The sequence below is a fragment of the Schistosoma mansoni genome, chromosome 5 (genome assembly GCF_000237925.1).
Source record: "Schistosoma mansoni strain Puerto Rico chromosome 5, complete genome".
Classification (NCBI taxonomy): Eukaryota; Metazoa; Platyhelminthes; class Trematoda; order Strigeidida; family Schistosomatidae; genus Schistosoma; species Schistosoma mansoni.
Window position 1 is genome coordinate 6,500,366 of NC_031499.1, and position 16,387 is coordinate 6,516,752.

Below are 16,387 nucleotides of genomic sequence, written 5' to 3' on the forward strand. Positions count from 1 at the left end.
GATTCGGGTTCTTGGAGAATCCACTTAAGGAGTTGCAGAACCACGATTCCAAACTAACGTTTCAGATGGGCTCCTGGATGTTGACGGAACAAATGACTGGTGGACCTAATGTTGGTTACTGCATCTCTTAACGCTGCTCCATTGTCTTTAGGATTAGACCTCTAGCTGAAGGTCTGGAGGAATAGCTCCTTATGAAAACCATCTGTTTCAGTTTACATACCTGGACAGTATTCCAATACATACACAAATCCAATGATTTGTGTGGGTGTTTTTATATATTTTGTTGTTTTATTGTAACAATGTCTATGTTCTGAACTAACTAAATAAAACCAGTTTCTTTCTAGATCAAGATATATAGTGTCTTAGGTTTGTCCATAATAGTTTGTAGTATCGGTTTATTTGTTAAGCCCATATGCTTTATCCTAGCTACTGGCCAAGCCAATTCGCCTGTCATGAGTCATATTTTGATCTTGTTCATTATTCGCTTATTAACCTTGGCTATACTTTTATATGGGCATATATGTGTACACTTAGTATCTTATTCATCATATGTCTGTCACTCATTTTTGTCCGACTATAAATGTTGATTAACGCTTGCTTAAATCGAGTTGGCTTCTCCGCCAATCTCCAATACGCATTATTTTCGCTTCGCTCTCGAGTTGGCTTCCCAGCCATGTCCAATATGCATTATTTTCGCTTCACTCTCGAGTTGACTTCCCAGCCATCTCCAATGCGCGTCATTTTTGTTCCGCTCTCATCTATTTGCTTCATTACTCTGATTCTCTGGCCAGATCGATGAGTAAAGAAAATATATGTATTCTAAATCCATTCTCGTATTTGACTTATTTAACTCCGTTATTAACCAACGCGGATCAAGTCATTTATTACATACGAGGATAGACAGTACGTATATTTTAGCAACAAACAATCATTCATACGAGCAAAAAGGAATCAGATTTACGGCGCAACAAGTTATAATTACCATTGTATTTGGTTTGTTTATCAAATAAACTGCTTATGTTCAGTTCCATTATGCTATTGAGTCGCAGTAGTTTTTATATGTGCAAACGATATCGTAAAATTCACAATCAATGTTGGTTGAGCTATGGACATGTATGACTGATTAACAGTTTGTGATCTTCGTTACTTAGTGGACACAGGAGATGAAGTTCATCTGAATAAAACGTTAACGGTTATCCACCATATTTCATCAAATTTATCACACGCTTTGCAAGTTTGTCTTGTTTATACTGCTGAAGCTATCGGAATCCACGTCAATACATGGTGTTTACACTCAAAAGAAGTTTATATAATCTTCTTTATCTACATTGGCTGTCAAAATAGTGGAATGAGTTATAGCAGAACTTTGATTACCAAAATTTTCTCTCTAAATATTATGTAATTGTTGAGTCGGCTTCCGGAGAACTTCAACGGAGCCTCCAGAGACCCAAAAGGAGCAGCAGAGCCCTAGCCAATCAGAGTATGATGGAACATTCTAGAATTCCAACGTGGCTCGTTACTATTGGTCGGTAGCATAATATGTCGTTAACTGATTGGCTGAAATATGATGTTGATTTAACAGACGCTAACATCTATAAATACCCATGATTTTTTGTACAAGAACGAACCTTGGAGTAAAGTATTTTTCTCTCATATTTGCGTCTTCTCTCTGGTGTTCAAGTCTCTGAGTAGTTCTAGTCTGTGGGTTACCAGAATAGCTTAGGAAAACGAATATAGCGTTCAATCGACAAGACTTATCAGTAATGTAGACTCTGTTCCTTTGTGTTTAGTTGATAAACTTCAACCCGTCTTCTCCCTTCTTCTCCTCTTTTTTCAGAATAAGTTCATTCATATTAAATTTATTATGGTTACATAATGCTGAAAAACATTCATCTTCAAATGTAACTGATATTCATAATAAATTAATTGGTCGTATTCTAAACTCAATCATATTACCATTAAATCAACATTGGAAACAAATTGAATTAGAACGTAAACAATTAGCTGAATCACGTGCTAGTCTATTCTTAGAAGCTGATCATCGTAAACAGCTAATTCGTAATGATTTACAAGGTATTAAATCAAAGAAAATGAAGCATCATGAACGATCTACATCACCTGATTTAATAGATCAATCATTAAATGAAGAAGTGGATTGGCGTCTTCGTTTCTCTGAAATTGGTTGTATAAATGCTTATACAGAATTAGGTATTCATCATAATTCACAAGTTGGGAATTTTGAAAAAGAGAAAGAAATTCAACAGGTAATTTCTTTAACAGGATCATATGATTTTTTCTGGTTAGCGTGTTTTTAGCGGGTTGATTTTCTACTGGATGGGGTCGCTAACCCCATGCCTAACCCTCCTCCTTTACCCGGGCTTGGGACCAGCAGCAGCCCTCGAAGGAGCTACAGGCGGAGTTATCATTTGATTTACACATATAGAAAAGTTACTTTTTCTACGATTATAATGAATGTGATAATCAGTGATAGTTTTTGTTTATATAGTTCCGAAAAGGCAGTTAATTATTCGTCGATAATTTGAGTAATGGTACTTTGATTTTCATGTCAAACTGTACAGATTTCATAATTAACGTCAACAAACTGATAACTAGATAACTATTAAAAACCAGTAAGCTCTGGACGGTTGTTTCTTTTGATTATGAGATTCTTCATTAATGCACATCCATAACCACTCCACTGGACCGATTCCAGTGCCTACAAGTCTCACATGAAACCCCTCAACTTTCTACTTGGTTTATTTTGTTTTTAGTGAAAATAAAAACATCAAATAATAGTTATATATTTTCGTGTTATTCAGTAACGATGTATAGGTTTACACACTCGAGTTTTTGTGTACACTTTTCATGCATTGGAGCAGTGTTTTACTTCTTAAAATACTAGATTTTCAAGCACTAAATAACAAGTTTGAATCCCACTGAAGACATACGATGTTGAGCGAGATGTTATTGTGTGTTGATGGACGTGTTTGGGCAGTTTTTACTTCCTGGTTGCTCGCCTTATAGAAGTATAAATCTTTAGTCATCTAGAAAGGAAAGCAGATCAAATTTTGTCTTGGCGACCTGGAAACGTGGCCACAACGTCCTTTGAACAACAACTTGGACCTTTTTATACGAGAAATTTTTTTATGTGTTAGCTTTCTGTGAGGATGGTTTACGGGTGAACTTGAGGAGGCTCAGAAAGAGCCAAAGATATTCCATCGAATGAGTTTTTGGAAGAAAATTCCACAACCACTACGTGTTGCTTCCCTATTAGACAAATGTTTATAACCTTCTGTGTGCGGATAGGATAACTATAATAATGATTTCCTTTTTAGTAAGAAACTATAAATACCTGACTATTTGTACCATAATTGAAAAATGTTTGGAATAACATTCCTTTCAATTGTCTTCTGTCTTTCCATTTGCGACTTGGGAAGGTTCTAGTGTTCGAGTGCTCAAGTCATATGTGGCATACTAAGAATCTAAGTTTGAGATATAACACTATGTACTTTCAGTCATGACTACCGGTAACAGAAATTCATATGCTGTTTTCAAGGCCAATCTCTTCTGACACCATCCTTTCGTTTGGAAAAGACAGCATCGCTCAAGATGCTTTTTGCTTCCGGGAAAACACTTTATTGTCATTACACTATTGAACAGTTGGTAGTACGACTTCGCCATGTGACTTTATGTTTGCTACTTTAGCCTTTATCTTCTTCAGTCAATCTGCTATGCGTAGTATGCTCTAGTAAAACTTGTATTATAGCTGAAATAGCTCCTTTGTTTCATCATGATAGGCAATTCAAACCACCAGACTAAAGGATCAGTTTATACTATATAACTAAATCGTTTTTTTTTGGTGCGATAGTTAATAATACTATCCGGTTTTCTAAACTGAATTGACCAGAATGACATTTGAATTTGAAATTTATGCGTTAACATTGTAGTGCCTCTAGACGATGATACCAATGACGACTACTGTTACTCGATGAATCATAGGATTATGTTCCATCTGATGAACATTATAGTGTATTGTGACGTGTGTGTGTAATAATGGCAAGATGTTCCTTATATTAACTAGTTAGTCAAGTATTTACAACTACTGATGACATATCTCAGTTTGAAGTGTGTTCTTTTAACAATATTGTTTGCTTATAGTTATGTCACATTAGAATGCTCCCAAACTTATAATGCAAGCGGAGTGTAATTACTTCAGTCATTCCGAGACGTAAGTTTATCTTTTTCCGTTTACTTGAGCTGTCTATCATTCAATCTTTGAGCAGGTACTTAATTTTCTCCTGTATTCAAATGTGTTTTTTTCGACATGTAGACTGTTGCCAAATTAGAAGCGATCGATAAATGGTTGAAGAATTCATTGAATGGTTCCGGAAAATATTGGATCCCAGAAGAAAAGGAATTAGTCTATTTTATAAAACGTCTTGTTTATTTATTATTGTTAAATTCAAATTGTACAATAAATTATCCATTGAATTCATCATTACTAATTGATAAACATAGTACTACTCAATCAGTAGATATCAGTAGTATATTTTCTTGGCATTGGCATACAGTTCTATATGGTTTTAATTTAGCTAGTTGGTTATCGATTGAATCGAAATTCAGTTTAGGTAAGTCAAGTTATTATTATTATTGTCAACTAAAGGTGTGTAATCTCTTAATGTTGATAATTAAGATTATAATTAATCAGTCTCTGTTGCCATATGCATATTCTGAGCGCGAATTACATCGACAATAGCGTTATTCGACAATTTTTAGTGTAACTTAGCTATTCATACCCATTGAATAACTTAGTAACCAGCTAGATTGAATAACTCAGTGGATAATGCGTTGGTATTTGGATTGAAATTCACTAGTTTCAAGTTCTAATCTGCTTCACATCAAAACTGTGATGCAGGTACATCCAGCTGGCGAGTCCCAAATTGGGTTTTTCTTGAATTACAATTTTGTGATATAAGGATGAAATGTAATTGTATTGACAACTAAAACACAATCATTTACTGTAGACCGAGTAGTGTTATAAAGACTTCCAACGGTCACTGAACAAATTCATTTAGTATTGTTTGTTCGAATCTTCCCATGGATGTGTTAGGAATCTAACTGGTCAGTCTCTAATTGGCATATGTGCATACTGTGCGTATTGCCTCGATATAGCTTGATTCACAAGCATTGTAAGCAAGGTACATCCGGCTGACGAGTCCCAAATAGGACGAAACGCGTCTTGAATTTCACTGCTAGTCACTATCCATCTTTGCTTAGTCACTGAACATTTTAAATGTTGTGTTTTCAACTACAATAGATTTTAAACATTATGATTAATTATGTTGTGTATTCCTTTTAAGATTTTCAGTAAATGTTTTTGGTGTTATCATCTTTTCAATTCCCCCTCTTTTTGTTTTTACAGATCCCACTATCGATGAACAGACTACTTTGTCTTATATCGGTATCACTGCTTATATGGGTCAATATGATATACGAGCTAATCCTATTTTACCGATCCATCATTTGTCCAAATTCTCAAATACATCTTTCAATCATTATTGTAATACTAAATCACATTGTTACAATATTTACCTTGATCCTATTCCATTAGAAGAAGCTGAGAAATTAAATGTATTAATGAGAAATTTAGAAAAACAAATTAAACATATACTCACTCAATGGCCTGGACAACCGAGTTTATTACGTGTAAGTGTAGTAATAATGTTATATCTTGTGGCCGAATGGATGCCTAGTTAATGTATGACGTGATAAGACCTCCAATCACAGAGCAGCGAATTATCGATTGGAACAGTGACACACGAAAACCGTACGAGCAAGCAGTCTAGAGTGCTTATCGATCCTGCTCCTGCCTAGCCCAGTCAGTTAAGTCCAGAACAACAATAACAGCCTCTGTGGTATGAATCCTTGCATTTCAAACATACTGAGTTTATATACCAAACAGACTGACCACAACGTACCAATAAAATGGAAAATAACATTTGTACAAGAGTTAGCCAAATGTGGCTGTGAATAGGGGGAACAGTAATTAATAGATTGGGTATAACTCAGGAATGGTAAATCGTACAATAATAGTCGACGGGTCAAAATAAAGCTCACAATGAAAGGAATATGAATATGAGTAATTTAATTATTTAGCAAATATACGATAAAAATGATATGCATAATATTGGTCCATAAATGGATCCCAAAGTTACCATTCACTATTGTTATCGGGGCATAACAAATAATTATCCTCCTCCCTCTTCAAAACAGATTTTATCATAGGTCGCTGTAAATTAAAATGATAATCATGACATCATGTTGGATGAAAAGAGGATCCATTTTTTGTGTGCTCTAAGTCATCCATATACACCGACTATTTTGTGCAGATGGATAAAATGTTTTTCAAATGTAATATTGTGTGTAGTTCATTAGTGAACGATTATTATAATCACTTTCATATAAATTTAACTAATAGACCGACGGAATAAGCTCTAGAGAGAAGGAGAACATGATATAATCGACTACAAAAAAAAACATTTGCAAATTGTTATGACTATAGTAAATAACATGATTAAATTGATAGTAATTACCAAAAAACTTGATGGCGAAGCTATGGAAGAGGTGGAAACATTCACGTACCTAGGAAGCATCGTTTATAAACAAGGAGGATCGGATGCAGATATAAAGGCGAGGATTTGCAAAGCATGTACATCATTTCTACAATTGAAAACATATGGAACCCAAAACAATTGTCAAAGAACTTCAAAGTGAGAATCTTCAATACGAACGTCAACACAGTCAGTCCTACTGTACGGAGCTCAAACGTGGAGAACTACTACATCCATCGTCAAGAAGGTACAAGTATTTATAAACAGTTGTTTACGCAAAATACTCAACATTCACTGGCCGGATACTATCAGCAATAGCGTTTTATGGAAGAGGACAAATAAGCTTCCAGCTGAAGAGGAAATTAGGAAAAGACGTTGGAAGTGGATCGGACATACATTAAGGAAATCACCAATGTGTATTACAAGGCAATCCCTAACATGGAATCCGGAAGGGAAGCGGAAAAGAGGAAGACCAAAGAACACATTACGCCGGGAAATAGAAGCAGATATGAAAAAGATGAATAACAACAGCACAAAGTATTACGAATAGTTTCCTTTTCTTATTTCTTGATCGACTCTGACAATAAATAATTGAGTGATCGCCAGTTAGGTGTTAGCAGTTCAAGAACCTATATCTGAATAGTGTTCATTATCAACTACCAGGATGCCCCTGATTGTTCTCTTTTGTATCTTTAAAAGCGATAAGTCTTAGACTTTTCATAAACGCGCCTGAATATATGCGATTAATATACATAATAATGTGTTAAAATAAAGAAAAACAGATTTGTTGAAATATCTAGATAGGGGGAACAGGTAGCCCAGATATTGAAGCAGGCCACCTAGGTTAGTAGAATCAGATTTTATTGACTGTATTTATTAAAAAAACAATAGTAAAGTGATTATGATGATTGCGATAGAAATAAATTTAGAATTGTTATTTTGCAATCTTGTCTGTGCTTCCCGATGGAAGCATAGTTGCTTCACAACTTTTCTGTCATAACGTCCGCATTATCACGAATCTTTATTCAGGGTTGAATCATATTTGCATGTGGGCAATTCAAAGTATGTCAATATCTCGTTGAATGCTATTATAGGTATTAGGACATTTCTTACTTCCGTTTTGCCTACACCATGAAGGCAGATCTTTTCTCAAAAGATCTAAAAAGCACATTGGGTTGGGATGGTTTTTTGATGTGTTTGTCCCATACTTCAAAAGAATTTACCACCGAAAACAGAAACCCTCGTGGTAAGGTGAGGTGTGTGGTGGATCTTTTCAAATTTCTCTCCTGATTAGGCGGTTTAGTTGCAGATGACAGCTATCTGAAAGGAATACTTTACTGCTGTAATACCCTCTCTACATTCAGCAGTGCAACTTCATTCTCGGACCTTGAGTTGCTGCTTTCAATCTTGCTGTTCTTTAAAGGACCTACCTGATATGGTAGGACCTAGGAAAACATGTATCCCAGGGAGTATAGTTCGGTTAAGTCATCACAATATACAAACCAAATCACCCTATCAAAGTAACAGTTGCAAAATGTAGAAATCAGTTCACTACATCTTGAGTTTTAGGCCTATGAGTATTTGGATGGATCTGACTATAATTTATAAATTTAATGAATATGTATTCAGAAATCAACCAGTTCTTTTTATGTGTTTTCAATTCATCTGAATTATTTCAGCTGTTAGTTATCATTCATCGTATTGAATCATTCACTGTATCAGATCCATTAATAAAATTTGTTACTGGAGTTGAAATGCTTTGGCAAGTGATGCAGGTAAGTTGAAATTTCATCAAGCTTATTTCTCAGTGATTATCAGATGATATACAATGACTCTCCAACCTCTCTCCTAACCACTCCTTTTATATCAAACTTGTGCGTCCGGTTATAATTTCATTCACAACAAACCTCGTTATCAAACTATTAGTTAGACCATTTTGTTATGAGGATCTTTGCTTATAATGCTTGTGAATTAAGGCTATATCGAGGCAATACATACAGTATGCACATATGCCAATAAGAGACTGATCAATCGCAGTTCTATATATCAATGGGGAGATTTAACCAAACAATACCAAGTGAATTTAAACTTCACTCCATTGCATAAGCTAAGTGGATAATGCGATAGTGTTTGAAGCGAATGGTCCTGGGCTCGAGTCTCAGAGTGAGAATCAACTCTGAGATGCAGGTACATCCAGCTGCTAACCACTGTCCATCCATTTGTTTATAATGCTTGTGAATTAAGGCTATATCGATGCAATACGCACAGGATGCAGATATACCAACAAGCGACTGATCAATTACAGTCCTAATCATCAATGGGAAGATTTAGCAAAACAAGACCAAGTGACTGTAATTCTCTTTAATTCAATTTGATGGTCACTCAATATAGCATTTATTTTGTTTTCCACTATGACATTTTATTCTGTACCATATTCTTGTATGAATTATTTCTCATATATGTGATTTATTCTGATAATGATTCAAAAATGGGTGTACAAACCAATATATAAATGGATGTATTTCCGACTAGACTTGTGGTGATTGCTTATGCTTCTGGCTGCTTGCGGAATATATTTTCTCACTTCGAACTTGGACTTCTCATTCTAATTAGAGGAGTTGGGACGCGTCAGAATAGCTGGCTTATTGGTCTTTGTTCCATTCGCAGACTAGGCGAACTCGTAATCGCTTCTAACATAACACATCTGAAGTATATCCTAATAATTCTTATCGCTAATTCATTAAGTCGCCTTAATAATAACATTTGTGATATATTAATTAGTTTCATTTATTCAAGCACATAAACATTGTTACAATGAGACAAAATATATAAAAAACTCACACAAATCATTGGATTTGTGTATTTAATGGAATACTGTCCAGGTACGCAAACAGAAACAGATGGGTTTCATAAGAAGCCTTTCCTCGAGACATTGACTTTTAAGTCTAATCCTCAAGACAATGGAGCAGCGTTAGAAGATGAAGTAACCAACATTAGGTCCATCAGTCATTTGTTGCGTCATGATCCTGGAGCTCACCTGAAACATTAGTTTGGAATCGTGGTTATGCAACTCCTTAGATTGATTCTCCGAACACCCGAATCCAGATTAACTGTTGAACATTCTCGTTTCGTAAACAACATCCTTCCGATCACGAGAAGGCAGTGAGTAGGACTATCCTGACAGTGACTACATACTCGTGGTCATATAAAAAATTATTGTGTTAGCGGACAAGCGAATTCTCCTCATCCTTGGTTGTACGAGGATATTTGAAAAGCACGGTATCTCGCTGCTAGGATTCCTTTTTTTTCAATATCATTTTAAATGTTTTTTCCTTGATCGTGTTTCCATTTTGATTATTTTTACAGGAATGGGAACGTGATGCAGCCAAGCATGTTTCTCTTAATGAATCAAGTAAAGAAGTTTGTAATTTGTTGGTTAGTTGGCGTAAAATGGAATTAAGGTAAATCTTTAATGTCAATGTAATGAGCACAACTTGTATATGTCATTGTAAATGTAATGCTTTCAAAATATAAATGTAAATTTCCTTGATAGTAGCCCTCTGAAATCATTCGATAAATATCTTCAGACTCCGTAAAATGTTTTAAAGTACTGTAGTGAATGAGAACAAAAGTGAGAACAACCAACTAAGTATTTGGCGCAAATTACAACGTTGCTTGGTAATATACAAAAGCCATATTATGATACTCTATTTGCAAAATGTTTTTTAATTGTCTCAGGCTTCATTGTTCCTGGATTTCCACACAAATTGCTTTTTATTTCTGTTCTCTTCCCTTCTTGATCTCCTTAATCTTCTTCTGTCAGATATTCTATTTCTTACTCACGATATATGCTACTTATGTCGATATAAGTAGCCCACACCACAGTACTTTTAAAAATCGAATTTCTTCAAAAGCTTTTAATAGAATTGGTTTTTAATCATTAAATGATGATGTTGACATTATTTTAACTTGACGAATATTTTATGTTTGCTATTTTCACTATGTTTTCTAGAAGTTTTTTGAACTTCAAATTCTCATGTTACCTTAGAAACACTCTCGGATTCTGTACATAAACTAGCCTTGAAAAGTGACTACTCACTTTACTTCCCACCTCTTTTCTTTTCAGAGCTCGAGATTTGGAGATTACTGTGTGAATTAGGAAGCTGGTGTCTAAGGATTGAAAGTGCGAGAGCTAAGGGCGAACAATACACATACCTCGATAGTTTAAATAACTAAGATATAAATCAATAAAAGCATTACATAAAAATTACATTTGAATCTTCCAGCGTCTTCTTGATTCATCCATCAATGCTGATTGGCCAATTTCCCATCAGTCGATGTTACCCAACATGTGTCTAGTCAGCTCTCACAATTTTATGGACTCTATCTTGTTAACATAGTTATTATCACTAGCCTTCAGATAGCTGTATACGGTTTAAATTACAGTACATTAATTTCATATGCTTTGTTTATGGGCTATAACCTACGACTAAGTGAGGTAAAAACTTTTTTCAGTTGTGAAATCGTTCACAATAGAATATAATATTGAGTAAATATTCCCCCAGTTGATTCATTATGTAATGTAACCTTAACAGTGACTAGTCGTTTCTTATAATTGTTGTTTTCTCAATACATATCTCCCGGTTTTTTGTTTTCACAGTTATTGGTTGGCTACATTAGATTCAGCTGAAATTCAAATCAGTAATCGTTGTGTAACATTATGGTTTCATCTATATGATCTATTTCTACGTCCTGGTAGTTATAGTCGTCAATTAAAATCTCTTTATTCAAAATATCAATCTAAAATGAGTAATTCATCTTGTCTGAAAGATAACACTGGTGCGGATGATAATGATGATCATGGGAGAAAACGACTAGAATTAGAAACTGATCGTTTTGATGCTTTAATTGAATTATTCGAGAAAGGACCAATCGGTGAATTTTCATCTCGATGGAAATTAGTTGCGTCAATTTATTCAGCCTTAAATTTATGGCCTGGTTTAAGTGAAACAGGTATGTGAATATGTTTGTGTCATTTCTCTTTTTCATAGTTGAATTAACGAGTCAGTTGAAGCTAGACCACCATGGAAGGCCTGGAAGCACTGGATGGCCGTTTCGTTCCATTATGGGACTCCTCATCAGTGCGCACTCACGATCTCGCACTCGCGAGATTCGAACGCAGGACCAACCAGTCTCGCGTCGGAGCACTTAACCGGTACATCACTGAGCCGGCATCCAACGGTGTTAATGTCTAACTTCAACCCATCCACGATTTTGAGCAACCGTTCACCAATTGTCTTCAGTGAGTTGTTATCTCACAACAGACGTGGTTGAACTCCACTGGTCACTACTTCCCACTAAAACTCAAGGAAATATCTCTTGAATTCAGTCACTAGTGAGCATATGATTATAGATCAGAAGGGGTTTTGTGAAGGTTTCAGTATTTTTATTTCCCTTTTTTGTATTGCTTTTCTGTTCCTCACTTTATTACATTTTATCTTGTGATGTTTGTCCTTTTTCTAAATATTTTCCATATCTAGATTAACTGGTTATAGGGATTAGTTTAACAGTATCTTATTCCGTATGTACTTATGTAGTGAACAGAGCACTGGTTGGAGACAATCGAATGTATTTAAGGACAAATTACAGACTATCTCACTAAATTCTGATAACCATACAATGAACAGTTAATTTGCAATATAACAATCAATTGTCTCAGTCTTCATTGTTCCTTCTGTAAATATCAGTTCATCTTCTCTAATTCCGCTGTTCATACACTTTCCTTGCAATTGATTTTCAATTCAATTCTTTCCTTATCGGTCTTCTGCCAAAATACATTCTATGTCTGACCATCGCCATATACTACTTATATGGATATAAGTAGACCACACTACACTTACTGTGTTTGGCGGTTGTCAAAAAAAAGTATCATCAACCTTGGCATAGGTTTTTAACTCCTCCCTGACTATTTCAGTTTGGGTAAGTAGGTTGTAGTACAGTACTCCATACAAAATCTGTATCAGAAAGTTTCAAATTTTCTCAGTTTCTTACATTGTTTTTCTTAATCAACGACAGTTCTGATGAATACGTACTGTCGTTAATATCTTCATTCTATCCAATACAACTCCGATAATCTTCGTCGTTGAGTGCGTTCTCTTTTAGTTTACCATTTTCGTCATACATTTCAATGTCAGTCTATTGTTAAATAGATAGAGTTGTAGTATTATAATTTTGATTTTATGGAATATCAAGTCTTTCTCGAATTCCTTTATTCTCTATCTTCAATCCTATTTGGAATTATTATTGTTGTTGTTGAAGTATTTTGTAAGGATTAGTGGTTAAGCTTTGTACATTGTTTAGATCTCATTCGTATAAACATAAATATTGGTACAAAGGGGCACCAGATATATATGCGCCACAAAATTCTAATTTGATTTGTGTGAAAGCTATGATACTGCCCGGGTGCCCAAACCGAAGCAGGTAGTTTTCTTAGGGGGCCACACCCTCAGCCTTTGATGTAAAGATCTGATCCAAAATACAGTAGAGCATCGTGTGGAAATGCATTCTCATGATAGTCGGTGACCGACAATTGATTCATACGCCATATGTTTCCTCAGGATACTGGAGCCCATGTGCACCATTGGTTTAGAATCAGGGTTTTCCAACTCCCTTAGGTGGGCTTTCCGTGTCCAGTTGTTGATAGTGTGAAATAATTACAAGCTTTTTCCAAAACTTGTACTGGGTAAATTACATTTATTTCAGGAGGAGATTATATTAATCTTCATACATATTCAATTTGCGATTTATTTTTTTCGATATTTAAAACACTAACAGAACGTTCATCATCCAAACGGATTGTCGGTAATGCAGTTTGGTTTTATGCACAATTTCTACCATGTGTAACGGAAGAATTGAGTAATTTACGACATCCAATTGAGAAAGAATTAAAGGTTTGTTTACAATCATTTTGATGATCTAGAGGTTAAGTGTTTTTTATGCATGCGATTAACAGTCTTGAGTTTGATTTCCGGAGTTGGAGTCATGGACACTCATTAATAAAGTGTCCCGTATTAGGATGAAATGGTCATCCGGTGTTTCCAGGTTTTAAGTGTTAACTTAACTGAAATCCGTTTATAATTTAAAAACTATGAAAATTCCACAGTTTCCATTGATCATTTTAGCTTTATAATATTTATATATGTCTTTCAGTGATTGGTTGTTCGGACCAATCACGCATAAAACCCGTGCGAACAGTCTGGAGTACTTATCGGTCCTCCTTTCTATCTATCCCAGCCAGTTAGATTCGGAACACTAATAACAGCCTCTGTGATATGAATCATTTATTTCAAACATACTGGGTTCATATATCAACTAGACAGACCACATCGTACCATAAAATAAGTAACAACATTTGTACAAAATTTAGCCAACTGTGGCTGTGAATAAGAGAGATAGTAAATGACAGACAGGACATAACTCAAGAATGGTGAATCGAATAGTAATAGTTCATAGGTCAAAATAAAGCTTATAATAAGGGGGACATGAATAGTTTAGTTACTTTACAATCATACAATAAAAATATACACGTAATATTAGTCCATAAATCGTTCTTAACCGGCACCATTCATAACTCTCTTTGGGATATAACACTGCCCTGCGCATCGTACTGTGCAACTCGTTTTTTTTGTTAATTTTGCTGTGTATCAATCTAATCCGATATAATTTTTCTCTACTTCCTACGTTGATTACAGTTAACTGATTAGTGTTACTTTATATCATACGCCTACTACGGTTTAAGCTGTTAGGCTGTATCACCCAGTCTCACAATCAAAGTGAGCCTCTACACCAAATACCTAATGATGAACTAATTATGATTGTGTTAAAAATGTCTGACATTCAACTAATAGGTTTCACATTTGAATCCTTACTCTATCTAGTTCAGTTTAAACAATCCATTAGTAACAGTAGCGGCCAGACAGTTCTTGGGAGCAGGACGTTTGTCCGTCCACGTTTTTTCGCGCTGTTTAATCTAAGGAATAATGGTAAAGTACTTGTGGGAGCCCAAAGATGAGGATGAAAGTAAAACTTGCAAAGCATGAATCCCATACCTGAGGACTCATTTCAAAAACATGCATGAGTGTGCTTGTACGGTGAAAGGAGTAACTCTCCAACGAGCACAAACTTACTTAAAAAAATGTCATTGGGAAGAAAGAGATTATTCCAAACAGTATCACTCAAAGATGTACACAGAGATCGCCATTAATTAACTGAAATTTCATCGCTCATAGCTTAATTATATCATGTATTAATTTATAAACAATTTCTTTAATATTAAATATTAAACGTATCCAAATTCATGTTCACTTTATTAAATGTATCTTTTATTTTGTGGCTTTTTATTTAGGGTCTTGTGAATGTTACCAAATGGGGTCATTATTCACGTTTCTGGTCAGTTAAAACAAATGTTGATCGTTGTAAAAAGTCGATTCATAAACATGTATGTTAGTCTATCATTTGTCTTATAGATTTTACCATTATTATTATTATCGATATGAATCAAGCTATCAGTTTATACTTTTGATCTACTGTTTTGTCTTCGTATGACCACAACATAAAACTCTTTACTTCGATTCTATGAAGCTGTGTCCCATAATGATTTCTCGGGTCCATGGATTTTTTTACTTCTCTTAGCTTTAATTATTAAAGTTGAATAGATAAACATAGTGAATGATTGTTTAAATAAAGTCATTCCATGATGATGCGAAACGTCATATTCAGGAATCTCCAGTACACTATATAATAATAAAAATTACTGCCTTTACTGGTAACTAACCTAAAGAGGTGTTTGTCAGAGTTTCTAATGATGAACAACGAAACCTAACCGTTTCGGCACAAATATCAACAATGGAAGTAATTGGTTGTCTCGCATTATCTGCAAAACGATTACAGTTAGCTACGTATACCTCTTAATACCAACTCATTGATCTGAAGATTAAGTGCTTGCTAGTTCTTGATTCGTTCGCTAATAAGGTCATGGATGGGAACTACTGAAAAGTCTTATATCAGGTGCTCAATTCTTTTGGTTTTCAATGTTTTTCCAGCTGCAATCAGTCCCTGTTAGAAACTACAATTGTAATGAAAGAGTGTAATTTGCCCAATGTGTTTATTACCTAACCCTCTTTTTACTCTTCAGGTAAAAAAATGGGAATCAATACTACAACAACCAGTACGCCCAATATTTGAAAATGCAGTCAAAATACCGACTTATCTAAAATCAAATAATGGTAATAATAATAATGATCATATATGTTCCAGTTCATTGCTAAAACTGGAAATGACTGACTTATTAGCAATACTGAAACATTGTTCATTTAAGAAGTCATTTAACAATCTACAACAATTATATGGTCATTTCAATGAGCAAGAAGACCAAGAACAATCAAAGTTCAATTTCACATTGCATTTAAAGTAAGCTTCATTTGTATGATTGATTTTGAGACATAGAATAAAATTAGCTATTTAGAAAACATATTACACGACTATACTGATTGTGATTGAATAGACTAGGCTTACGATTCCGTATACGCCTAGACATAAGATAAACAATTGCCTGACACCACATAGTATTTACTAATTCACATGTTTGTATCAACACGAATACATAGGGAGGATTAATCGAACAATTCAATCAAGGGTCGTTTGACATGGGCTTCTTCTTATTATTATTATTATCATCATTACTATTATTATTATTTAAACACATAAATATTGGTACA

The 16,387-nt window shown here is 34.7% G+C and overlaps 1 protein-coding gene across 1 annotated transcript in view; it reads left to right on the top strand.

The window, feature by feature from the left end:
- The window catches only part of Smp_143660 (mdn1, midasin-related), a gene marked incomplete at its 5' end in the record, with an annotated part of 55,771 nt that overhangs the window by 11,490 nt on the left and 27,894 nt on the right, over nucleotides 1–16,387 (top strand). The window contains 9 exons of the mRNA XM_018797754.1: nucleotides 1,838–2,228; nucleotides 4,331–4,628; nucleotides 5,423–5,706; nucleotides 8,291–8,386; nucleotides 9,978–10,072; nucleotides 11,272–11,546; nucleotides 13,446–13,561; nucleotides 15,016–15,108; nucleotides 15,805–16,079. Of these exons, the coding sequence (XP_018652764.1) occupies nucleotides 1,838–2,228; nucleotides 4,331–4,628; nucleotides 5,423–5,706; nucleotides 8,291–8,386; nucleotides 9,978–10,072; nucleotides 11,272–11,546; nucleotides 13,446–13,561; nucleotides 15,016–15,108; nucleotides 15,805–16,079 (1,923 nt within the window). The remainder of the gene's footprint in view (nucleotides 1–1,837; nucleotides 2,229–4,330; nucleotides 4,629–5,422; nucleotides 5,707–8,290; nucleotides 8,387–9,977; nucleotides 10,073–11,271; nucleotides 11,547–13,445; nucleotides 13,562–15,015; nucleotides 15,109–15,804; nucleotides 16,080–16,387) is intronic.